The sequence below is a fragment of the Haemaphysalis longicornis genome, unplaced genomic scaffold (assembly GCF_048455015.1).
Source record: "Haemaphysalis longicornis isolate Haplotype H1 unplaced genomic scaffold, Haemaphysalis longicornis Haplotype H1 scaffold_4, whole genome shotgun sequence".
Taxonomy (NCBI): Eukaryota; Metazoa; Arthropoda; class Arachnida; order Ixodida; family Ixodidae; genus Haemaphysalis; species Haemaphysalis longicornis.
Window position 1 is genome coordinate 56,078,072 of NW_027526361.1, and position 24,489 is coordinate 56,102,560.

At 47.0% G+C, this 24,489-nt stretch overlaps 1 protein-coding gene and 1 pseudogene across 2 annotated transcripts in view; both read right to left on the bottom strand.

Moving 5' to 3' along the window:
* Window positions 1-1,677: 1,677 nt before the first annotated feature.
* Window positions 1,678-9,260, bottom strand: LOC144180361 (uncharacterized). Its single transcript, XM_077708722.1, has 5 exons — window positions 9,040-9,260; window positions 7,639-7,763; window positions 6,032-6,191; window positions 3,823-4,028; window positions 1,678-2,704 (listed from the first exon to the last, which is right to left on the bottom strand). Exons 2-5 carry the CDS (start codon window positions 7,741-7,743, stop codon window positions 2,534-2,536), a joined length of 642 nt encoding a protein of 213 aa, XP_077564848.1. The 5' UTR covers window positions 7,744-7,763; window positions 9,040-9,260; the 3' UTR covers window positions 1,678-2,533.
* A 6,254-nt stretch (window positions 9,261-15,514) lies between these two features.
* The window catches only part of LOC144178732 (V-type proton ATPase 116 kDa subunit a 1-like), a 29,568-nt pseudogene continuing 20,593 nt past the window's right edge, over window positions 15,515-24,489 (bottom strand). Inside the window, exons 14-21 of the transcript XR_013324056.1 lie at window positions 23,991-24,109; window positions 23,250-23,300; window positions 22,442-22,676; window positions 20,245-20,355; window positions 18,919-19,097; window positions 16,666-16,862; window positions 16,299-16,473; window positions 15,515-15,724 (exon numbers count right to left, since the gene is read on the bottom strand). The product of XR_013324056.1 is annotated as a V-type proton ATPase 116 kDa subunit a 1-like (transcript). The remainder of the gene's footprint in view (window positions 15,725-16,298; window positions 16,474-16,665; window positions 16,863-18,918; window positions 19,098-20,244; window positions 20,356-22,441; window positions 22,677-23,249; window positions 23,301-23,990; window positions 24,110-24,489) is intronic.

Below are 24,489 nucleotides of genomic sequence, written 5' to 3' on the forward strand. Positions count from 1 at the left end.
AGATGTGTGTCGCGCCGTCCACTGATGATGATGATGATAATTTCCACTCATTCGTTGCAGAGACGGCTTGTCGGCCGCGCTAGAACTTTTGGGTTCAGGTTTACTTTTATTTTGTTTTCTCGCTCCTCTTTCTTTTTTTCTCTCTCTTGAGCTTACTCACTAAATCTGTTCTTCTACTGCCATATTTTGTCTTACCTAATTGGTTTTCATAACTAAAGCAAATTCTTTTTGGCCACTGCCCTTAAGCGAGTATGCGTAATTTAACTTGCGTGACGCCCGACGACAGTAGATGGACGGCATTCCAGGCACTTAAAGTGCTTCTCACTTCAAAAAGATTTCCGTTTTATACAGCATCGAAATATCCCGAATTTGCTGTTTTTATCCAATCTTATGCATGTAGGTGAACTGGGGTTAACTGACTGTATACCCCCATTCGTCGCCCTATTGCTTTAAATTCTGTTTCATCACGCAGTCGGAGAACGCTTCCATAATTTTGTGGTCTTTTAGGTCATATAAGCGAGACCAGGGTAGTCGGGTGAGCGTCACAGTCGCAGACAGTACATACAGGACGTCAGAGATCAAAGAACCACCCTCCCCTATTCTACAAAATTCGTCCGCCAGGCGAGGTCAACCCACTAAGTCAACGGACTAAGTAGAGGTGATACCAACCGAGACGACTTCAAGGCTGCGTCGCGGCGAAGCACCCTAACAAGACCAGGGCGACATGCCGTCTGCAGGCACTATCAATAAAGTTGCTGTACCGTACCGTACCGCCCTGACGCTATACTCATTCGATGTGCACAAACCGGCACGCTACCAAGACAACACATAAAACAGTAGATAGACGGGCTTCCAGGCACACCAGAATGCTCCCACTGCTGTAAATACCCCAACCATGAACCCACCCTCCGGACATGGCCAGATATACAAACCACCTTGAGATCAATTCCCTCCAGCCAATTCCTGCCACAAAGCGCCCTTCTAGTGCCATTCTAGTTGGGAGCATGGGTCACTTCCCCTAAGAAGCTTGAAGAGCTCTATCGGACCGTGTTAGTAGACCACATTAAAACACGCGAGGACTACACAAGCCCCTGCAAGCCTGCTAAGGAGCCGGCCGAGTAGTCCTTAAGACACGGGCTCAAAAATCTCTCTCTCTCTCTCTCTCTCTCTCTCTCTCTCTCTCTCTCTCTCTCTCTCTCTCTCTCTCTCTCTCTCTCTCTCTCTCTCTCTCTCTCTCTCTCTCTCTCTCTCTCTCTCTCTCTCATAATTTTGTGGGATCATCATTACGTTATTCAGTAATAGTCATTTAAAATTGCGTCTGTTTGGTGCACGAGACAACGGCTTCATCAAACTTTGAAAACGGGTTGATATCCGCAACTTTTTTCAGCTTGGAACGCTACTACAAGCATATGGTTTCTCAGCACATGCTTTCTTCTTCAATACTGACGAAGATTTTCTCGGATCTTTGTTTGAAGATTAGCGGCATGAAAAAATCTCAACCCAACTAATGAATGATGCAAACAAATTTTAATTGTCTCATGACAACGGCAATGAAACGCTGCATGCAACAGATGAGTGCCCCCGTGAACAATCATTCTCATCAACCTACAGCATCACCATGCTGCTCTTCGGTATGCAGAGGCACAACACCTACACGTCCCTAGAGATAAACATTGAAATAAAACAAAAGGGGGAGGTTTCTGATCAAAACAAGCTGCTTGTTTGAGCCATGCAAACTCCTCTAAGCGGAGCCAATTCAGGCAATGTGTCCTCAAACTCGAACCGAAGTGGAAAATTGCCAGCCACGCAATAGGCGTTACGCAAGCGCCACATAAAAGAAAGCCACGAGATGAGAACGGTCTTTTGGTTGTTGTTCATCTAACGTGCTTGCGTTTATTTCCATTCATGTATAACCACACTCGCTCGTTAGCATTTCTAGACTGCCACTCCAAATATTTTTCACTTGTTTTTTTATCATGCAGATAATATAAAATAACTGAGTTTGACTGATCACTCACTCACTCATTCGATTGATTGATTGATTGATTGATTGATTGATTGATTGATTGATTGATTGATTGATTGATTGATTGATTGATTGATTCTTTGTGGGTAGTTTTACTCGTTCGAATTTTGTCCTTAATCTGCTGTCGACGCCTCATCGCGCTTCATTTGCTCATTCGTATCGGCTGTCCTTTTCATAAGCTCACGCAGCACACACTCTGAAGGCCTGCGCTCATAAACACAGCAAGACCGAAGAAAGAATGGGCTAGGTGCGAATTCTCGACCCCACTCCTCCCAGGGAAACCTCAGAAACCTCATAAAAACATGCCTATTGACAATGTGGCACAGCCTTGACATGCGTTTATTTACTGTATACAGCGCCGACGCAGAACGCACGCGCGTAGTTATATCCAGAGGACATTCTCGCCTTGCGCATGAAAATAAATTCCCTATCTTTCCTTTATTTCTTCTTGATGCAAATGGTGGCGCCTGATGCGATTGCATTGATGCCCTGTCTGGCGTTAGCCTATCAGAGCTGCGCCTCTTCGGAGCTGGACGCCGAAAGGGTTTCACTGCTGGGCGCAAGCACTGCACTGGGTGCCCGTCCCGGAGCCACCAGAGGGTTCGCCACCGGGCTGCAGGCAAGAGCGGTCCGTCCACGCTTCCACTTCATGCGCCTGTTTTGGAACCACACCTTTACCTGCAAGAACAAGAACAGCTCAGGAGACTATCCTGTACGTTTCGTGACCTAAACGACATTATTTTTCAGACATCGTACAAGGGATCGAGAACAGCTAAAGGCTCGGGGTTGTGCCGTAAACGCATGGTTTCTTACATCACAAATGTAGCAACAAAAAGATAATAGAAATTGTGCTGAAAAATTGGGCACCTGGATACTCCCCCAACAAACAAGAAGAAGAGCTTGCCTCAAGGAAGAGGAGCGCCGTTAGTCTGAAGCGCGTCACAGGACGACACAAGTGAACAGCCAGCGGTGTCACAGACTTTGACAGAACCAAAGAAGAAGATTAGGGGCTGAGAAGCGGAAGGCGTGAGTCGCATCACCACCTTCTGGTAATCGGCATCCGTGACCCGTGGATGACTGTTCGAGCAGTTTTAGGTTCGAAGTGGCGAAGGTTCGTTCCTTCTTCTTTGGCCAAAACGCCGCGCCAAGGTGCAGTAGTCGCGCAAAGAGTGAAGCACAAAGGTAAAAAAAAAACCACATGCTTAACCAGAAAAGACCGTCAGGAGATTAAAACAACATGCTTCACACTTCATGGGCCCCTGGGTAATTAGTACGAGAGACCGCGGACGGATTGCTAGAATGTAGGAGTTGGTTCTTGCAAGCACAAAAAGGCCCAATATGGTCAGTGAGCCATCCGTACAGCCCACCGCACCCCAAAAAGAACAACGAAAGAGACGCGCGTAGAGGTAGAAAAGCAACGTGTAAGCTAAAAATAACTTGACGAAATGAGGAACGCTAAAATTAAAATATCTAAAGGGAGCATGCGTACAGACTCGAACAACACACATGAAATACATGAAATACATAAAACAAATAGCTCACACACCTGCCCCCCCCCCATATCTTTACTGCCGTACCACCACACCGTCGGACCTCAGAAACTCCCAGAACTTGTTTATTTTCCCTTATCTTCCCTCCACCTCCGTTTCTTCCATCGAGCCCAGTGGGCCTCCATTTCCAATAAAGGTTCTCTACTACGAACTACCAATAGTACACGAATAAAAGTTTAAAAAATGTGCACATTGTGCGCATAAAACACAAACCCAGTGGTGTATCAATGAGGCCGTTGTCCCTACCTGCCTTTCCGTGAGGTCCAGCGCCAGTGACATCTCGTAGCGTCGCAGGCGCGTCAGGTAGTTTCTTCGCGAGAACTCGGCCTCCAGCATCTCCACTTGGTGGCGGCTGAAGGCCGTTCGCTCCTTCCTCCCCGCAGTCGTCGCGGCTGGGTCGCCCGGCAAGTTGTGCCGCGCGTCTTGCTCTTCGGGCTCTCTCAGTGGACATGCTGCACGGCACGACACCAGAGTTACGTGGGGAAGACCGACGCAGCGCGACTGGGATTGACGGCAACACTTCCAGGTCTCTAGCCAAGGCGCAGAGTGATCGCAGAGCGCTCAAGCGGGTGTTGCATATGCGACATTCCGTTTTCAAGTCAGTGCAGACTGAGAACTTCGGGTGAGATGCAGAAATTCAACTAAATGCGGTAATAAGCTCCTCTCCTCAACTAAATCGACCTAGGCTGTACAAAACCATCCTTATATCTAAGAAACGAATGCGCGCGTAGAACTGATCAAAGGAAGCATTTTTTTCCCAATAAACAATCCTTGAAATAAAAAAAAGTTTTACTGGTGGGGCTCGAAAACACAGTGTAAGGTTTAGAAGCCGCAATGCTACTCGCTGTACAACAAAGGCCGAACAGCGAGCTCGTTTTAGCAGTTGATCAAGAATATTGAGGTGGTACTCAAAGCTAACCACTAGGCGGCGCTAAGTGTATCAGGAAGCGACCGCCTGCACTGAGTCGGAGACGGGATGTGGCTGTTATCTAATGAATGGCACACTCCCGCCAGTTTGTGACAAGTGTGCGGAACGGTTTCCGTGCTCCACGTGCTAGCTGAGGGCACATCCTGCAATGCCGCGAGAAAACGACACTTCTCTAAAATCTACATATACAACATTCCACTACGCCCATAAATTTTCTTAGGAGATGAACCAATGTTCACTTACAAATGTGTTCTAACCGATCTTGCGAATATATACTTCTTAAAACTCATATCGCACAGGGCGTGACTAGAGACCCTCTCATCCTTGAGGGAGGTCCTGATGATTCTTTTGTGTCCAGAGGGAGCCCCTCTAGCGCATAACGCTCTGAGGCTCCAGGTGATGTCACATCTCAATCATAATCCTCTTTTATCCGCCATTATGAGCATCTTCATGTTTTAGTCTACGGGTTCTCTACACCCATATATACAGACTTTTTAAGGAAGCACCACACCCATCTCATACATATTCTATGCCTGAACGTGACATTGAAAGACCACCTAATAGAGACTTTGCGCACTTTGGTCGTAGATATCCTTGCGCCAATAAACACAAACATACAGCTATTACTACTACTACTACTACTACGCTGTTGGATATATGTCACTGGATACACGGCTCGTAATTACTCGCAAAATTTATCTAGTGGGTATCACTTTTCCACATTGTGCAGAGCCTTTTTTGGGGAAGCGCAGCCCTCTTCAACTTGTTGACGGCGCTTGACGCCAAGCCGGTGCTCACAAACCTAAAGGCTTTTTTTTCTTTTCTCTTCGTGCCCTAACAACGGGCCCCAAGTAACGGGATACCGTTCTCCCAAAAACCACTCATAGAAGAGAAAGGACGAATTTGCTCTGGCAGTGATTTTCTCCGAAACATTTTCTGTTGGGGCCTGTTTTTGCAGCACAGAGAAAGAAGGGGACAAGTAACAGAGATTTTAGCTCTACGGCAGGAATCGCTACTCCACGCTGGAGCCAAATGTTGACATTTTATTACAAAAGTACCCAATTGTATTCAATTGAACCTTTTCGAGATATGATCGATAATAAGTGGGTAGGAAACCAACCGAAGCCGAACGCTGGCAATATTGAGAGACATGCAGACGCGCAACAAAGTGACTCGGTTTGGTGTTGCCCACGCCAGCGAAACACAGTGGCACACGCGTTTCCTGTAATCCCAGTAAAAGACGTAGTCGAGGCAAGAGGGGGATAGCTGTCGAGTCGACTGGTATGATACTGACCGGTCGTGATTCGATTGGTGATTGATTGTGGGGTTTAAAGAGCCGGCACAACGCAAGCGATGAGGCGCGCCGTAGTGGAGGGTTCCGGATTGATTTTGACCACCTGGGGATCTTAAACGTGCGCCGAAACCTCCACCACACGGGCATTTTCGCTTTTCGCCTCCATCAGAAAAGCGGGCGCTCGCGGCCGGGAATCGAACCCGTGACCTCGTGTTCAGCAGCACCATACTTACCAGTCGTACTATCTCCAGTGCTGCTCTGAAGGGGAGCGCAATGGTCGAAGGCGGGTGGGGCGGAGCTCGGGCTTCCCTCACAGCTGCTGCTGCCGCCGCTGCTGGCGCAGTCGATCGGCAAGAAACTGGGCGTTTCCTGGACGCCTTCCGCGCAGTAATCCTGTTGGAAGACGGGCGTAATCACAGACTTAACCGACCGCCATGGTGACGTATACTGACATGAATCACGATATTTCGAGAAACGAGGTGGTGGAAATAGACACACGTGGGAGGTCACGCAATGGAAAGAGGAATTGTGGTAACTTTAACGTAATATACACGTTAGCCATGTGCGGAATACTTTTTTCATTTTAAAAGAAAGAAAAATTCACTTACACAATGAGAGGTCCTAACTTAGCCTTCACACCAAAATTTATCACGGGAAATAGAACAGACTCGTCTATCAAGAGTTATATAAGACGCTTAAATACGTTCAGTGCACGTGATTTACAAGTTTGAAATCGAAAGGGAGAAAAAACAATTGTGAAAAAAATAAGTATATAGCACAGAAAAACGAATACGGTCTGCTTAAAAATTGTTTTGTTATTATGACTGCATTAATGTGTGTCAAATCCAGAAGAGCAATCCGGAAGGGCAAACTATTTCAAATTTTGTATTCTTGTGAATTGCGTTAATCATCCTCCATAAATGTTATTTCTAGGTGTGTGTGGGAGGGGGGGGGGGGCAATCTAAATTTGAGAAAGGAGTTGTGAAGAAAAAAAAAGCGCTGTGGCCGAGCAATTATGATCCCCGCTTCGAAATCCGCATGGCCTGGCTGAATCTGACGAGAGTATAAAGTTGGGCTTGTTGGCGAAAGCATTAGCGCTGGTCCTCGTCCCATCTCTTGTCTCGTCCTGTGTCTGCCTCGCGCTTAGCCTACAAAATTGGTTAAATCCGTAGTACCATCATTTTTTCTTTTTTTCAGATTTCTTAAACGGTGTCTTCGGGACATCACACGAAAACGGGAAAATGGGTTGGGTGTACTTCCAAAGCGACCTCTCGCCTAAAACCCGTATCTAGCACGGCTGAGGCAAGGCGTAGGTCAACCCCAACGTGTTCGTTGGGCTAGCTTGTTAACCCTTAAAGATAAAGCTCACAGAGCTAAAAGATGAAGACACAGGCAGCGCTGGTATATGTCGTGTCGTGTCATGTCGTGTCGTGTCTCTGTATTCGTCTTCTAGCGCTGAAAGGGTTAATATTATGGGCGTGTAAGCGATAAGTTCGAAAACCCCTGGCAGCTTATCAATTTTTCTATATTGTTGATATAAACAAGAGACTCCTTCGCTCAGCTAAAAAATACACGCGCCTTTTCGTTCCAGCAGAAGACGTTATTTAGCAGCTGATTAATTTTTGTGCTTCTCGTCAGTTCTATTCGTTTCTGACCGGAAGAACAGAGGTAAGGAAAGTCTAACGTAATAATTCTCACAAAGATGCATGACTACATTGTTTTTAAAGGCTGTTCTCTGAAGACGGATACAGTGGCGGCAGCTCGCTCGTCGTTAGATCGAATTCATGCTGGGCGCGTGATCGCAGCACTGAATAGCGCTCGAAGCTGGTATAAAGCTTACCGCGTAGTCCTGCGGCGGCGGATGCCAGGAAGGTTGTGGCCAGCAGAGTTCAGGGGAGCCCACCTTCCAACAGGAAGAGAACTGCTCCACGCACCAGGCATCCATGGTGTTGATATGAGATCCACCTGCAATGCGATTCATTCGCCACTGTAACTAACTGTTGCTTCTCTGCAAGGGAACGTGGCAATCCACAAACTAAAAGCTGGTTTTCGTGCCGTATTTTCTCGAGACTGTTCAGTCACGTACACGTAAAACACCCACAACAACAATAACCTAAAAAGCAATACACTTCAGTAATCATGCCGCCACATCCAGAAAAAGAAATAAAGAATTCTGAAAAGAAGAATTTGTTAGGGAGTAAGAAAATCCGCTTGGAAAGCTCGGCTTGAAAAGCGTGCCCCTTCCGGCTTTCCCTATCATCGGCTTTTACGTGCTGCCGTCCTTTTACGCAGTTTGTCTTTTTTAAACAGTAGAACAGGATGCATGTGTGCAAAACTACGCCCACGTCACTATATACCGTCATTATAACTCTCAAACGTGAGCAGGAGTAGAAACTCATGACAATGGCTGAGGAATAAACCATGTAGAGTATATAGAATGGCACGGTCATTGTCCCTCTATTAAAGAGCCGTATCGTGAGTCGTGACCTCCATATTTATGAGAGACAGTGATGCGTCATGCAGTGCAATGAATAAAATAATCAAAATTCTTTTCCTCCTTAAAGTCAATGACATGCTTGACGGAGGGGATTCAGGAGGTGTATTTTGGACCTCCTCATCGACAGGCACCCATCGTTTCGCACCTACCCGCCGCGGTGGCTCAGTGGCTAGGGCGTTGCGCTGCTGAGCACGAGGTCGCGGGTTCGATTCCCGGCCGCGGCGGTCGCTTTTCTGATGGAGGCGAAAAGCAAAAACGCCCGTGTGGGCGAGATTTCGGCGCACGATAAAGATCCCCAGGTGGTCAAAATTAATCCGGAGCCCTCCACTACGGCGCGCCTCATCGCCTGCGTTGCGTCGGCGCGTTAAACCCTACAATCAATCAATCGTTTCGCACCTAAAATTCTTCGACAACCAGTCTAGCACGACTTACGAAGCAGTTCGTTCGGAGGCAGTATTATTACAAATCAATTTTGCGTTTCCTCTCCGTCAAGTCAGCTTCAATGAGCTTCTGCTGTAGTAGTGTATCATGAAAAACTTTTATAACTCCGTTTTTAGCATCTGCGTGTTGATAAACCGCGCTAACTCATCGTTCGCTCACTGTGCATCGCATGTGTAGCACTTGCGAGCACCATGCGCATCTACAGCGCAGGTATAGGGATTAGTGTCCCAGCAGGTATTACTTAGTATCAGCTAGGGGGAATCCACACGACGGGCTGGTGTGCTGCTGGCAGAGTGTACGTACCGGCAAGGGAAGGAGGCGCGTAGAGGGAACCGACGCGTGGCCTGGAACGGGATGCGGACCGTAGTCGTAGGAGAAGCCGGAGCCGTGAGCGAGGGGGCGGGGCTCCCGCTGGCGGCTTAGCCCTCCGGACCCCACGTGATCCAAGAGGCGACGACACGGGACGGACAGCGCGCCCCTTCTCGCCCAGGGCCTGCCACGATGACGGAACTCGAAACAAGAGCGCAGCAGTCGGCTGCAGCCACCGACTCAACCGAGCAGTGGGGGAGGATGCGGGAACATCTGCAGCTGCCGTTTCGGTTCCCTACGCGGATCTCTTTTCTTTAACTTTACATTGTTTCTTCTGGCCAGGCCTCCGACTTGTCGGCGGATATCTTGAGCCCTTTTTCGCTTCAACTTGCGTAAGGGGGGCGTTGAGAAAAAAATCAATTTCGAAAGCGTTAACACGGAATCCACACTCGTTGGGAGGGGAGAATGTAGGCATCTTAAAGCTGGTGTTCCAGGAGGGTTAAAAGATTAAAAAATTGCAACGTATGAAATGACTACGTGTCATTTTTGGCCCTGCGCTGCGATTCCACCACCCCTTGTCTCACTAACCCCAAGTTGTTATCCTTCTGTATACCAAAAGCGAAACTCCAAATCCCAAATTTTCTATCCGATTCCTCACTATACTATGGCCATTGCCTTCCTTAATTTTTTAGACTGGATTTGCATGTTTATTCAAATTTAGTTTTTCACGATTTCGAGCCGTTAAATCAAAACTTTTCCGAAAAAGAAGAGCTACCGGGCGGGATGGTCTTTTGTCTGACGCAGGCAAAAATGAAAAGGCCCGCATGTCGAAATATCGGAGCACGTTGAACGTACTCAACTGATGTAAATTACCACATAGCTCGATACTGTTCGAGATAACAGGAATATTTTAATGAGAAATAAGGAGGTCAGCCTTGTATCAGTCGTTCCATGCGGTAGAATTCGAGCAAATGTCACATTTAAATTTATGTTTCCTCACTCGTGAAACTTAGGGGTGAAAAGGCCAGCTCAGCGAAACGGCCGCCGCAAACGGGCTGGAACCCTTGTCTCAGCACAACGCCTCAGTTACTGAACCATCGCGGCGGGTTCCTTCGTATAGCTCAGCGGAAACTTTGTTTCCGTGTGTACGTATACGCTTCTGGGTAGGGCAATTACAGGGTTACATACTACGGATAGCGCATGGGTTGGTTGTAGCACACCTGCAGTGCAACTTGTCCCTTTGCCGCTTCCCGCCGGATATGTTGCTTGCAGAAGCTCAGGCTTTCACGGTGATAGATCATTGACTTCACTAATTGCGCAGCAATGCTTTTTTAAAACGAAACTGAAAAGCATGACGGCTGACGAGCGTGAAGGAAGCAGCCTGTCTCGCAGTGTATAAAATATGTTGACTGCCTGTTTTAAATACGTCAGCTCACGGAAAGCTTCGATTTAGATTTATTTCACGTGCTCAACCACTTCGGTACTGTTTTTTTTAGAAGAAACATTTACATAGATGCTTCTGCAATGAGCTCTCGCCGTGCACAAATATTGTGACGTCACAAACCGTAACACCCGAAAGCGAGCGGGGCGTCGGCACCCGATTTCACGTTCCTAGCATTTTCTGCCTTATTAAACGACTGCGAGTTGCGAGGGTGGGGAATTTGGATTCCCGGCACCTTAATATATGGATGCAGGCCAACTTGTTCCCACCCTTTATTGTCCTTTAAAAACTTCGCGCCGGGGACACCGCATTACACCGGTGTGATGCGTTTCACCCGTGAAAACTAACGCGGGACACTTGTACAGTTGGCGCTTTCTAATAAAGTTACTTCTCTCGCCCAACAAGTTGCAACGAAATATGAATTACTAAACAGGCTGAGACGGAATATGCAAGAAAAAAAAATGGAGTGTTACCTGTCTGAAGCGTAAAATGGCGTCGTCTTGTTTCGACGTAATTTGAAGCGAAGCAAGCAGCTACGGCGATTTATTTATTCGTGTTGTTATACTATGTAACTGAGACCTGAGGCACCGGCCGTGCTGGACATAGACTGCTGAGGCTTGGGGATAATAGGCAGCGAACACTCTGTGTCTTTGCGGCATATTTATATCCACCTCGGCATCAGGAGGATATTGAACGATCATGTCTTCCTTTATCGTTATTTGGGGGGGAGGGGGGGGGGGTTATTTCGGGATATAAAAGCAGAGGTGAACAAGCAGCTTTCGCGTTAGTCCACCATAATATACCTATGATACGGCGAAGTGAAATAGAAATATGGGGACAGCGCTACAGTGAAGGGAAATAGGGCATACAACTCGGCGTAATGTCATTCGCGTTCACTGTGTACTGTTCTGCGTTTCGAACCGGTGATGACTGATTCTTTAAATGGATCCGCATTCAGAGTAGAAAACATTGGCCCCGTATCTGCTCCTTTCGTTGCAAATGTCGACAAAAGACGATAGTCTCTGTCGGTGATAGTCTTTGTCGACATTTGCCAAGTAAATGCCTTCCTTTGCTTGCCCGCTCACCTCTCATGCTGTTCCTCTCCTGTCTCGTTTCTCCCAAGATAGCACGCTAGAGGTTTGCTCAAGTCAGTTTAAATTTACCGCGTTCCACTGCGACAGGCCAGGTTCCTCGATGCCAGCGCTGCCGTACGGCGGAGACGCGCGTGAATCGAGGCGCCTTACTTCAGCGTTTATAGAACTACGTTGCCCTACTCCCCGTGCGTTCCAAGCAAAACCTGGAACCTATCTTCTGGAACCTTTCATTGCTGTTACCGTGTGATTTCTCAAATGCCGCCAGGAGCGCGGGCAACAACATGCGACGGTTTTCTGTAGTAGATGTAGTATTTCATTTGCTATCGCAAAAACCAAGCATCCATATTTTTTTTAATAAAGTAAAACTGCAAATTTCGCTTATGTATCGATTTGCTGCCTTATATTCGCTTAATGTCTTGTTCTTGTTCAGCAATGTTGACAAGCAAGAACATTTACACAGGACTTAGTCGTTTAGGCTTGGCTGTGAGTATATAAGACTATAGCGCAGATTTTGTTTCATTTTGGCCGGGTGGCTGAATCGAGTCACAGCCAGACAGACAGACAGACAGACAGACAGACAAACAGACATACAGACAGACCAAAATTTCTGGGTTTCAGAAGTCCAAAAAAAAAAAAGGCTATCGCCTGTAATACTTTCAATAAAATGGTATTGAGGTTTAATCGCGGGAGGACTCCGCGACGAGCGCCTTTCGAGCCCCAGCTGAGTGCTTCCAAGCTGTGGGGCGTGGGCTGTGACTGCACGTGTGAGTCGGCAAGAGACGCAAGCCGACGATTGGAGGCCATCGGTCTTGTGCTAACGCGGCCCGCCACCAAAGGCCCGGCCGCGTACGCGGACTGCGTGCCTGAGCCGACCGCCGACACTCTTCCTCAACCCCGAAGTGATAAGAAAGCCCACGGGCATCCACTTTCAGCGCTATTTTTCTCGTAAATCGATCTGAGATCTCAATTTTCTTTCTTTTTCAGCTCACCCAATGAGAAAAGCGCTATCTGTCTGTTGGTAACTTCAAAATTGCCGAATGGAGGCTGTGCAACCTAGGATGTGTTGGCTTGCGATTGGAGGGTCGGTTCAGTGGCGATGCACCTCGTCCTGGTGGGCGGGGCTTTGCGGGTCTGACGACGAGGACACGTGGGAAAGCAGGTGGGTGATGAGAGGCGCCGCGAGAGTGATGTACGCGAAGGAAAATAAGCAAAACCTTGGGGGTGTTATTGGCCCGATTGCGTGGTTAGGTAAACAAATTTGCCGCCTAACTGCTGCGGCAGCGCGTTTACTCAGCGGCAGATCACACACAACTGTTTCAAAGAAAGAGTCCCAAACACAAATTTCATACTTCACACAAAAAACAGCTTGAGCGCTGTTTTTTGTGTGAAGTATGAACTAACAGGCCCAAACACTTCCATTGCTTAAAACAAATTTCATCCCTAACAGCTTTAGATCCAAAGCAACCCTGCACAGACGCATAAGCTAAGCTTGCGCAGTAGTAAATAGCTAATCTTAGTGTATCAAAGCGATTTTTTACGCGATAATATCTCGTCCGGCGTAAGTAAACGTATCTCTTCAGGTAAAAATTGGCTCCCGCCTCACAGAATAAATAACGCAAGGAACGTTACAGATCCCCAGGTGGTCAAAATTAATCCTGAGCCCTCCCCTACGGCGCGCCTTATCGCTTGCGTTGCGTCGGTGCGTTAAAGCCTACAATCAATCAAATAAAGCTAGGAGAGAACGCTGGGAGGGGGGATAGTCCTTGATAGCAGCACCATCAACGCGCATGAACTTAAACGTGCCAGCGATTCTGATAAATTAATGTGGTGCTTTCTACAAGCATCTTCTTTGTGAGGCTAAGAAACTGTTGCTGTCGGCATTTTCTTGTAGTTCAATCTGACGCTCTGTACATACAGACCTGTGCGCTAATCATTTTCACCCATATCTGTCGGAGGACTACATCTTCTATCGCGTATTACCATTGATACTCACGTCCTCCAATCCCTGAAAGTAGAATGAAGACAAAAGACGAGTTTGATTCATTCAAAAGACTGCGTTGATGACAACTTTAACTGAAGCTGCAAACAGCTGAGGTAGATATTTAGTAAGGAAAACAGATAAAGAAGCGGTGACTCACTAGCCACGTTCTTGCCTGGTCCTCCTGGCGTCATATAGAGGCTTGTTTGCGTGACTGGCGACCAACGACAACAGCAACCATCAAGAAACATATCTTTGCAATTCTAGTGATGCCTCTGGTTCCGATTAAATGCGAAAGCGCTGTTCGCGCGCTGATAACTCTGATTTTAGTATTCCGCCTATTACGTTACCATTGGCATTGTGTAGTGCGAAATTTGAATATTTTTCAACTTTTTAACAGCGGAGCCGTTGTACAAGCCGTAAGTTCACCGCTTCAGGAAAAAGAAAATACCAAAAAAATGCGGAGCGCTCGTGAGCACGTGCTTCGCGGCGACTGCCGAGTCCCCGGCTCGCAAAGTGGCTTTAGCAAAAAAAAAAAAAAAAAAAGAGACAACTTCAGCGCTGTTGTCAAACGCTACCGCGCATGCTTGGCATGAGGAACACGACGATATCGATGCACATTACGATGACTACTACCAGTACAGTGCAAAGCAACGACGGAACACGTAAATAAACAATTTCAAACTTGTACAAATGCGTCATGATGTGTCCTTCAACGCTCACGTAGAAAGAAATCCTCCAGCTTCGCTATCGTCCAAGCCTTGCGCGACTTGATGCAAGCTTCACCAGTTAAGCTGGTGGAAGTCTACAATGCTGAGGATGACTTTGCATCCACCACTCGCCGCGAAGAAGACGACGACCTCTTCGATGCATATGACGACGATTACTAGCACCGCAACTACGCGTATAAACAATGATACCTAAGCTCGACATGCATCTGGCAATGCTCACCTGCAACAGCTTCGCCATTCAAGGGTTGCGAGTGAGTGCAAGCTTTCCTGAATTTTTTAACTTTGTTTTTGCTCTACAAACATTGAGTGAGTCATCGAAGGAGTTTTTTCAGCTCGCTGTGGTCTGTTTACCGTCGTACAACCTTACTTGCGTGTGTCTTGGGACAATTTTGGGGTCGTCTTCAACTGTGGTTTAAAGGCCAACGACAGAGCAGGGAATTGCGGTGGCGGTGACGCATCGTCCCCCTTTAATAAAGGATTCTTAGCACTTTCCGCGCTCCAAAGATTACGTTCCGGGTTCAAACGGCGGCTGTCGCGACCTTTTTCTGCGCTTTGAAGCATGCTGCCCGTGTCAGTACGTGTGTATCCGTAGGCCAAGAGCCTCCTCCCCCGCGTCAGCGCGAGACGGCCCATCGCCCCGGCAGAGGCCACCACTTCCTGCCGCTTCCGCTGTTTGTTGTGAAGACAGCCAGCCTCCCTTCAGCATGTCGCTGGCATCCGCGAGAGGAAATCAGTCAGTGACGTCTACTTCCGATGCTTAGATTTATTTCTTCCCCTCCTCTACAAAAACAATGTGTGATATATGCCTGGCTTAAGTAGAAATCTGCCCATGTGTTGGCGCGGCCGTATGCAACAAAAACAAGCAGCGTCAATGGCGTCTTTAACACTATTCAAGGGTAGTGACTATGCGGAGGAAGTATTCAACGTGGTTCGAACAAATTTTTATTGTTTATTTCTTTATAATTTTCCAAACTTTCTCCGTTCCCAAATTTTCGCACATATGAAGGCGGAATGTCTAACAAAGTTTCTGTCCTTGTCTCTCTCCCTCCCCCTCTCTCTCTTTCTCACCCACGCACGCACAAAAGCGCGCGCGCACACACACATTATTATTAGGCCATTATTGTTAGGCCATATTAGAAGAGATAGGCAAATATTTGACAACAAGCTGCCCACAGAACCCGCATATATCTTATGCATTAAAGAATGTACGAGAGAGACTCAAAGCTCAGTTGTCGAGTTGCTTTTTTTTCACTTTTTATTACAAGATGTCTGCCATCATAGTAGTCGATACAAAAAATAAGGAAAGAAAACGGGATTTGAGCATCATGTCGACTTTGCTCAGGCCTCTTCTTCGGCCTTGCGAAGCGTCTCCTTGAAATCGAAAGGCGTGAAGAGGTAACCCTCTCCCTTGAAGAACTTGTTCATAAACTCCACCCTGCAAGAGAGAGCCATGGAGTAAATACACGCGCATAGGGTTCTACATAAGCGTAACATCCCGATTTTTTTCCTCACTACAGAAAATTTTGCGAACCTCGTTGTTGATTACATAATAGTCAAAATAGTTTTATCCTACCATCGTTCATCTGTCAAGCTATCTTGGCAAACCGCGGCAGGTTTCCTGAGTCGGTTTTGCGGTCGCCAGTTTGGCGTTGCCTTGTTTTTTGAAGCCGTCTTCAGTGCCCGTGGCAAAAACATTTCTGTCTTAAATTAACAAACGCTAGAACATGCGGTACAGATAAGAAATACCTTTCTAAACTGCTAGCACTAATGGCATGCAGCTCGTACATGTGAAAATCGTTTGACCCAAAGCAAACCCTGGGTATACTTGAACCAGAACATAAGTACATAAACGAACATTACAGCGTTATTATTTTAATCAAAATTTCACGTCGGATTGGTTTATATGTGCCGTGTTTTCTTCTGGTTTTTAGCGTTGTTTAGTATTCAGCGTGATAGATGTGATAATAAGCAACTCCCTTTGTAGAAAGCTTCGAGTATGCGTGGCGTACCATTGCAGACGCAGGGCGTGCAGGAACGCCGAGAGGCCCTCCATGACAAGCAGGATGCTGATGGTGAGGCCGGCCCAGGCGGCGAACACCGCGAACACTGCCGCCGCACCGATGAAGCTGGTCGACATGCTCAGGCCTATTTTCATCACCATCGTCCACAGAACCTCCGACAGCTCTGCGTACGAGGGAAACGCGTCCAGGTGAAGAGAGAAACTTGCGCTACTTTTCCCAACTGAGAAATTTAAATGCTTCAAATTTCAATTTAAACTGCCAGGACGTCCCTCTAAGCTCTCCGCACTGCTTCGTTTCAGAATCTCCAGGGTGAAGTCGAGTCGAATTGGCGTCGAATCGAATCAGGTCAACTCACGGGCGTGCGCCAAGCTGAGTGCCCAGAGTCGCAGGTAGGAGGCCGTGTTGGAAATGGCGCCCAGGCAGTACTCGATGGTGTGGATCATCTGGTGGATGACCACCTCACCCAGCTCGAAGTGCTCGGCCCCTTCCGGAGCCGCTTCCTGAGACGACGTCAGCGAACCCTGCGCCAGCGTCACCGGCGAGTGCGAGCGCCTGCGGGCGTGACCGCCGCATGCGCTGAGTTACGAAGCTATACTCGGTTACAACTCAAGAACGGCACCACCTCATGTAGTGCATCACTCCGCCAAAGCGCCGGACCCGTGACTTCAGTGCACGCGCGTTTTGAAAGGGGTTTGCTATGAATGCTGATATCGTCTGCCTTGTCTCACGCAGTTTGTTTGTCGTCACTGGAGTCGTTTATAAGCATATTAAGTCCAAAAAATCACGGGAACGGCTCACGCCATGTTCAAAATATTCCCAGTAACGCTCTACTTGTGCCACGCGGAGAAACATCCGGCTACGGTGATAAGGCACAGCGGCAACTTCCGGTGCCGTTCTTAAGTTGTCACCGAGTATAGCTACCGATCTCTGTCCCTTCTGTGAGGCGCTTCAACGAACCGCATTGCTCGTGCGTCTGCGTACGCAATGTTTTTGAGAGCTCTTCTTCAACATTTTCTTGCGCAGTTAGTGCTAATGCTTAACTTTCTTTGTGTGCAGCATCGCGAAATAATTCAGTTATACACTCCAGGAAACCACTAGACGAGAAAAAAAAAACTCTGGAGGACGGCAGATGCCTCCCAACAAACAACAAATGCCATAGGGAAATGGAAGCGTGAATACCGACTTTCGCCTGCACCATATTTAAAAACGATAAACTCATTTCAGCTCAGCACAGCATGAAACACAAACAAAATTAAGTGTAGGCAGATTTTTTTTTATTTATGTGCACATGGCAGTCAGAGTCTGAAGGGTCGGCATAATGTATCGCAATTTTCAAAGACGCGCCTGTCTCCGGAGCTCTACGGCTTGTCTCAGCTCACGCTGCAGGTGCAGATCAGTACTTTCAGGCGACCTACGTTAGTTCGAATTCCTCCGCTGTGGTGCAGTGCAGTACACATGTAGGCCGGGGCACCCAGTCTACCTCCAGTGCGCTACGTCATAACTCAAAGCTCTGCTACATGAAACTTCAACTTGTTGCAAATGAACCACGCGAACATTTTCGTGAAACTCGCCGTTAGAAAAAATAAAACATCGTTTAAAAGATGGCCTTATGTGTGAGCGACCACTCTGAGCACAACATTTTTTTAAGAGAAGCTTTCTTTGTCCTTCCTCCCGGTTTTGAGGGGGCTGCTGCTGCTGCTAGCAATTTTTCCGGGTGCGCGGCTAGGTTTTGTCTTACACCATAAAATGCTGGCCTCCTAGCGCCGCGCCCGAAGGGCCGTCCGGAAAAGCCACTGGCTGAACAGCGCTCGGGAAAGCCTCTGGGTATCAAGTTCTCGGCTCTCAAAGACGGTTGTACCTTCGCCAGGGCGATTAAGACGTTGAACGTTTCTCTTTACGTCTCGTATTTCTCGACTCACTTGCCACTGCTCACCGTTCTGAAAAATCAGCAACTACGCCAAGCGCGACGCCACCTTAAAAAAAACAAAAACAAAATCAAAGCCCTTTTCTTAAGAGAAAAATGGTTAAAACGCGAGGCTTTCCCCCGTGCAACCTCAGTCAAAGTCAAAGTCCAAAATCCAAACTGCTTCGGACGTATCGGAATGGCGCAATCGGAAGACGTCGGCTTCATAACGCCAGGGACCCAGGTTAGATTGCGACCACGAAAAGCTTTTTTTTTTTTTTGAGGCGCTTCATGCGCCTTTGTGGAAATGTATTGTGTAAGCTGGCTTTCCTGCAGTGCGTTTTGGGCGTGATGATGGACGGCACCAGTGAGACATAGAAAGCTTCGCTTAAAAAAAAAAGAATGACACACGCAAGTTAATTTGAACTCGGACATGCCACGATGAAATCTTCGCGTTACGTCGATTCCCACCTATGCGTGGTATCCGCCAATTATTCCGAATCGTTTTGCGCTATCTGATGCGCAACATGGTGTACAGCAGGGACGTAGCGAGATGGGGAGTTTGGTGATTCGAACCCTCTCCGAAATTTTTTCCAGGCAGCGCGTAAGCGAGGCTTAGTGTTCCTTTCTGCAAAACTCCTTCTCTGCGAGAACCCATAATCCCATCCGAAAAAAATTTCTAGCTGTGGCCCTGGTGTACAGCACCTGGAAGAGACGGAGGCGGTGAGCAGCTCCTCGTGGAGCACCCGCGTGGAGGCGTCGCTGCCGATGGACAGAGCTCGGGCCGCAGCCTCGTCGGCTTCGCGCTGCTGCGAGTTGAACTCGGCCTCCAGGCACGGAGTCAGATCCGACGTGCTCGGATCCTCCGGAGGCGCTTTGGAACCCTGCGCGGAGCAGGGGGCCGCGATAGTAGCCGCCGCCGACGACGCACTACAGCCGCAAACTAATGGTAACAATGCGATCAGCTCACGTTTTTTTTTAAGCACAAAGCCACCCCCTTTCTTAAAAATACCCTGCAACACTTTTCTGAATTTTTTATAAATCTTGAATGCTTTCAGAACGTAGCTAACAAACTCATCCTGCAATTACAATACGGGGTCAGAAAGAACCTCAGATAAAAATTACTGTTCTACGTCCAACAGATGACTTAATAACATGCTCAAAATGTTTTCACCTCTCTCTCGGTCTTGGCATTCTTTGAGCGCTCTAATTACGTCATTAGAGAGATGTAGCGGCTATTGGCCGGCTTCCTTTTAGGCGAAGCAAAAAACGCACCCGATAGCCGCTCTAAAAGAATCGCCCACAAAAGCAAAGCAGAAACGGGAGGCGCATCTGCTCCGACAAGCAAATCCCACAGTGCCGTTCTGCTCTGGCAGTAGCTGTAACTTTCGCAGTGCTTCCAGGTACGAAGAAAAGATTGAAAGCGTTTATCGGAAGTGTTGCAGAGTCCCTTTAACTAGAACAGTTAAACTTGCAGTCCGTGTTACTCCACACTTTCGCGGCACCTGCTTCAGTTTGGGGTAGGTGGTATTTCATTCTGTTTGCCGAACAAGGGCGGTATACTTGAGCTTACAGTTAACGATTGCGCAATCACCTACTGTTTGATCTGGTACCGTCTAAGTTTAGTTGCCACCAAAGAGCATGCAGCGAAAAGAATCAAGACCACACTATAACGAATCCCTCCCACAAAGCCGTTCCCACAACCCCCAGCGGCCTTCTGGATTCGCAACCGGGTGCTCACAATGAACTAAATTTGGGAGTGCGATAAACTCGAACCCTTGTGGGAAATTTGAACGCTACCGGTCAAGTTTTATCCCGAGAATCGCTTCGGGGTTTGTAAGTTAACGAAGCATACGAGGTGACCGAACTCCAGTCCCAAGGAGCGCTGCCCAAAGAGTATCCTGCTCCACTTTCATCCGGTAAGATGAGCTTAAAATGGTCGATGAGAGACTGCTCTTTACCTAAACAACATACACATGTACAATGCAGACTGCGGGCGTCTGAAACAACGCGACACACCGCGGTCCGTACCTGCGGCAGGCCGTGCTTCTTGCTCAGGTAGAAGAGGTACAGGGGCTTCGCCACCAACAGCCAGGGCACGCTTGCAAAGGCCACCATCAGCAGGATCTTCTCCACGGTTTGCTGCGCGACCGAAACAGAACGGCAGGCGTCGTGTACCTTGTTCTTGCTCTTTTTTCTGCAATAGCCTATATCTAAACGCACATTTCCCTCTCCCTTCCTCTGGCCTAATGAGGTATTTTTATTGAATTGTTATTGTGGACAAACATGATATTCGTGATAGCATCAATAAAAATCGGCAGAAATTCAGAGAATTGTCTGCTCATGCGTTGCATTCTTATGCCGCTTGTCCAGAGCTTGAGTTGTTCACAGCCAGTATGGCTATGAGTAGCGAAGAACGTTGCATTATTTTACCTTTTAAAGTTTACTTTTGTTTCTTTTCGCCAATTATGTAAATGTATAACATTATAGCGATGACGGGCCTTTACTTCGCTAATTATGTTTTTTTTTCTCGAAGATGCAAAGCGTACGTACTGCAGAGTTGGTTCATTAACGCCTTTTTTATGCCTATAACCAACGTTATTTTGCGAACTTTACTTATTTTTTCTTCGGTTTGGGGGGGGGGGGGGGAGATGTATAAGATGCATATTTTTGATTTGGTCAGGTCATTTTTGTGAAATTATTCTTTCAAATTTTCTCACTTTCTGATTTTTCAAAATTCCGTCCGACACCCGTAGTCGTTATAATTATCTTGATTATAACGACTACGGGTGTTACCCTCACAAAATCTGTATTTTTGTGAAAATGTAGGGCTCTACACGGTTGGCCATTTTTGCTTTTTTCGTATTCGTATTTTTGAACGGTTTTCTGCCGACCTTTTCTATTTATTTATTCTTCGGTTTGGGGGGAGATGCATAAGATGCGTATTTTTGATTTTATCAAATAACTTTCCTGAAAATTTTATTTTTCTATTCTTATTGTTTAGCTTTTCAAAACTTCGTTCGACCAATTATCTCCATTTACGATATTATAGCGATTACAGGTGTTACTTTCGCAGAATCTGCATTATTGTGGAAACGAACGGTGTTACAGTGTCCTAGCTGCGGGGGTACTCGGCGAGGAATGGTACGCATTGAAAGTCAGCGCTCCAAAACGCTATCGTGCCCGAATAGCCGCACTGCGGGGCCCCGTTAAACGCTGGCACGTTGTCCCGTTCATTTCCCCGTCTGGGGTCACAAAAAAAGTTAGCCCATTTAATAACAATGTTTTACCAACCACGCCCCTTCATTGTGCTTCTGTATAAGGAGTCATGCATAAATCACACCAAGAAGTCATCCGATTGTCTCAACTATCCGCCTCCGTGAAATTTTCATCAAACACGACAGCATTTTCTTCAGTTGTCGGCAACATTATAACACGTGTTTATAGTGCGAGGACCGAGAAAGGAACGTCTTGTGTCGTCATCCTTTTAATTACTCCTTCTCTGCAACGTTTTCAAATTCTGCTATGCTTGAAGACGCTGTCTTAAAAAAATGGAAAATCTTCGAAGAATCGAGGCCCTTTTTGTATACAAAATCTGCCACGGAAAGCTAAAGACATCGATGTTTGAGGAGGGCAAATAACCCAGGACGTCAAAGTAACAGAAATTATATAACTGCTTATCTTACTGCTCATTTTTGTCGCCACCATCATTCCTTTGCTCCCTCTTTCACCGAGCTGTCTTTTTCGAGGAAGATCGGCTGCTCATCGCGTACGTGCCGATATCAATATTGAAACTTGCCTTTAAAGGGTGCTCCACAGCACAGACACTTATGCTGCGGTGAAGTAGCAAAGCAAAGTTGCTATGGAGGAAAACCAGTGCAGCGCAGGCTGAAGATTATATCGATAAATTGGTATAACTTTAGTAAAAAATAAGGATCGATCATTCTTGCCGGATGAATCAGGGGCTGTAAGGAAGGTAATGTTGAGTAATCACATTACGTTCTTATAACAAAAGTCAACCGACTCGCCTGACAAAGTACCTTAGCTTTTACGGGGGGATTCTGGGATTTTTTAAAGACGGAAAACATCGTACTTTGTTTTACCTATCCCCATCTCCCACTTTTATATGGGGAAAAAGTGCACGCACCGCACTGGGGCTTTCTTCAGTTCGAACCGGGTGGGCGCGAGCCACGTGACCCGTGACGTCACAAAGAGGCGTGTACCGTACCTGCGCCGGGTACAGGAGGTCCTGGTAGCAGGGCTCCTTGGTGTACGTCATGAGGAACATGTTGATGAACATGATGAGCAGGCTGCGCGAGCAGGCCACGCCTTCTCCGTGCGGCGCACCGTTGGGCAGCGTCCACTTGAACACGATCAGGGCTGTCAGGTAACCGAACAGGGAGCCCAGGAACAGGATCTCCGGCACCAGCTCGCTCCACACATTCAGGTAGCGCCACAGAAAGCTGCGCGTACGCACGGTGCCGCAGACGGAGGCGCTTTACACAGAGCTTTACAATAATTTAAATTCATTTCATTTAATTTCATTTCATTTCTTCATACTGCAGGCCAAGATGCTGGCAGATGCAGGAGGAGCAATACGCAATGAGGGAAAGTACAAAGAGCGCATGAACAGGTTGCTACTTGTAGCATGTTACAAGCTCGTCTAAATGATAGCCTGGTACAAGAATCACTAAAAAAGCACCCCACTTGTGAAACTACAGTGGGGCAAAAACCATTCAGCTTTCAATGGTTTGGGAAGTGGCCGAACAGACGCCCACGCAAAGTAATTCGCGGCGCCATTTAATATTTTAAAACACATTTCTCGAGAAATAATCAGTGCCAGCGGTTAACCGAACAGGGAGCCTATAGCAACAAAATTTTTGGCATAAGTTCGCTCTAAATTGCCTCACTATCTCTTATACTCTTAGAAGGCTTGCAATTGCCGTAGTTAAGAAACAACTCAGAGACAGCGCATCTCGAGCGCACAACGCTATTAAAGGCCACGCGAAGCATTCCAAAAAAACTGAATATCTTACCCTTCAAGTCTCGATTTCGGCGGTCCAAATGGCGTTTGGTCCTTGAAGTAGCTGCATAACGTGAAATCTCTGTAAGCGCTTAGCAATACGCGAAGCTGCTGCAAATACGTTACTATTTAACGAACTTTTAGACAAATTCTTTGTGTAAGGGGTCATTTGATTCATTTACTCCGATAAGCTCTAGACCTAGTCGGAAAGAGGGAGGATGTAAAAAAATACGCTGAGAAATAAAGGAGGGCGAAGTAGGAGATGTTCATAACGGCGGCCTCCTGTCTCGCTTCTCTTCGCCCGACCATTCTTGACATTCGTAAGGCTGTCATGTTTTGAACAATGGGGGCGGGGACAAGAGGTATACAGTTAATAGAAAAATATGAATGACATTAGAACGATAGGAATTAAAACCTTCTTTCAATCCCGCCGACCAAACCTACAACAAAAACGGTGCTGCAATTCAGGTCCATTTCGCAAAAAGAAAGCCGTCCACTTCAGTGCTTGTATTAGGCCACACGGCTGATGGCGCCTGCTTCATCGAAATATTGACTACCCGCTGCTAATGTGAAGTACTACATGTAAAAAAGAAAAAAAAAACTGCAGGTAATAGTTATAGGGAGAAATCAAGATGGTGTTCAACCTGCACCCATGTTTGTTTATAAGGCCCCAATCCCGGTGATATGTATGTGTTCTCGCTCGTATTTATTTTTGTATTACCACCTAAAACAACATACGCCAGCGTCCACTTACAGGTGGTTCCAGAGATTTAGCACCACTCCGAACATCATCTGCATCACCCCGAGAATCACAGCCATTTTCATCTTGTACGAATTGGTGAAGGGAATCTTGTTTTGGGCCATAATCCACACCTACAAAAAAGAGAAAAAGATGCAGTTGAACCTTTTATGCTGCGTCAATTTGCGATTTACAGTCACAAAAAAAAAAAGAGTTCATTTTAGCAGTATACTACGTCCTTTCATGCCACGCATCCTGTAACAATGGCTAATATTGTCAAATGTTTCATTAGTAGGAGGTAAGGACGAACTGTAGTCTGCTGCAGAGGTTGTAATCTGCCACATACGTTCTTGTAAGATCCGATTTTCTGTTCTTTCGTGTTATATTCTGATTCTTATCGAAATGAAGCAGTATAGAGTTAGTCGTGCATTGTCTGGCTTTGTGCCATATGCATGTTGCTTCGCTGTTAGCGCTGTAGCAACCTGGCGTGAAGCAAGAATGCCGTTTATGCAAA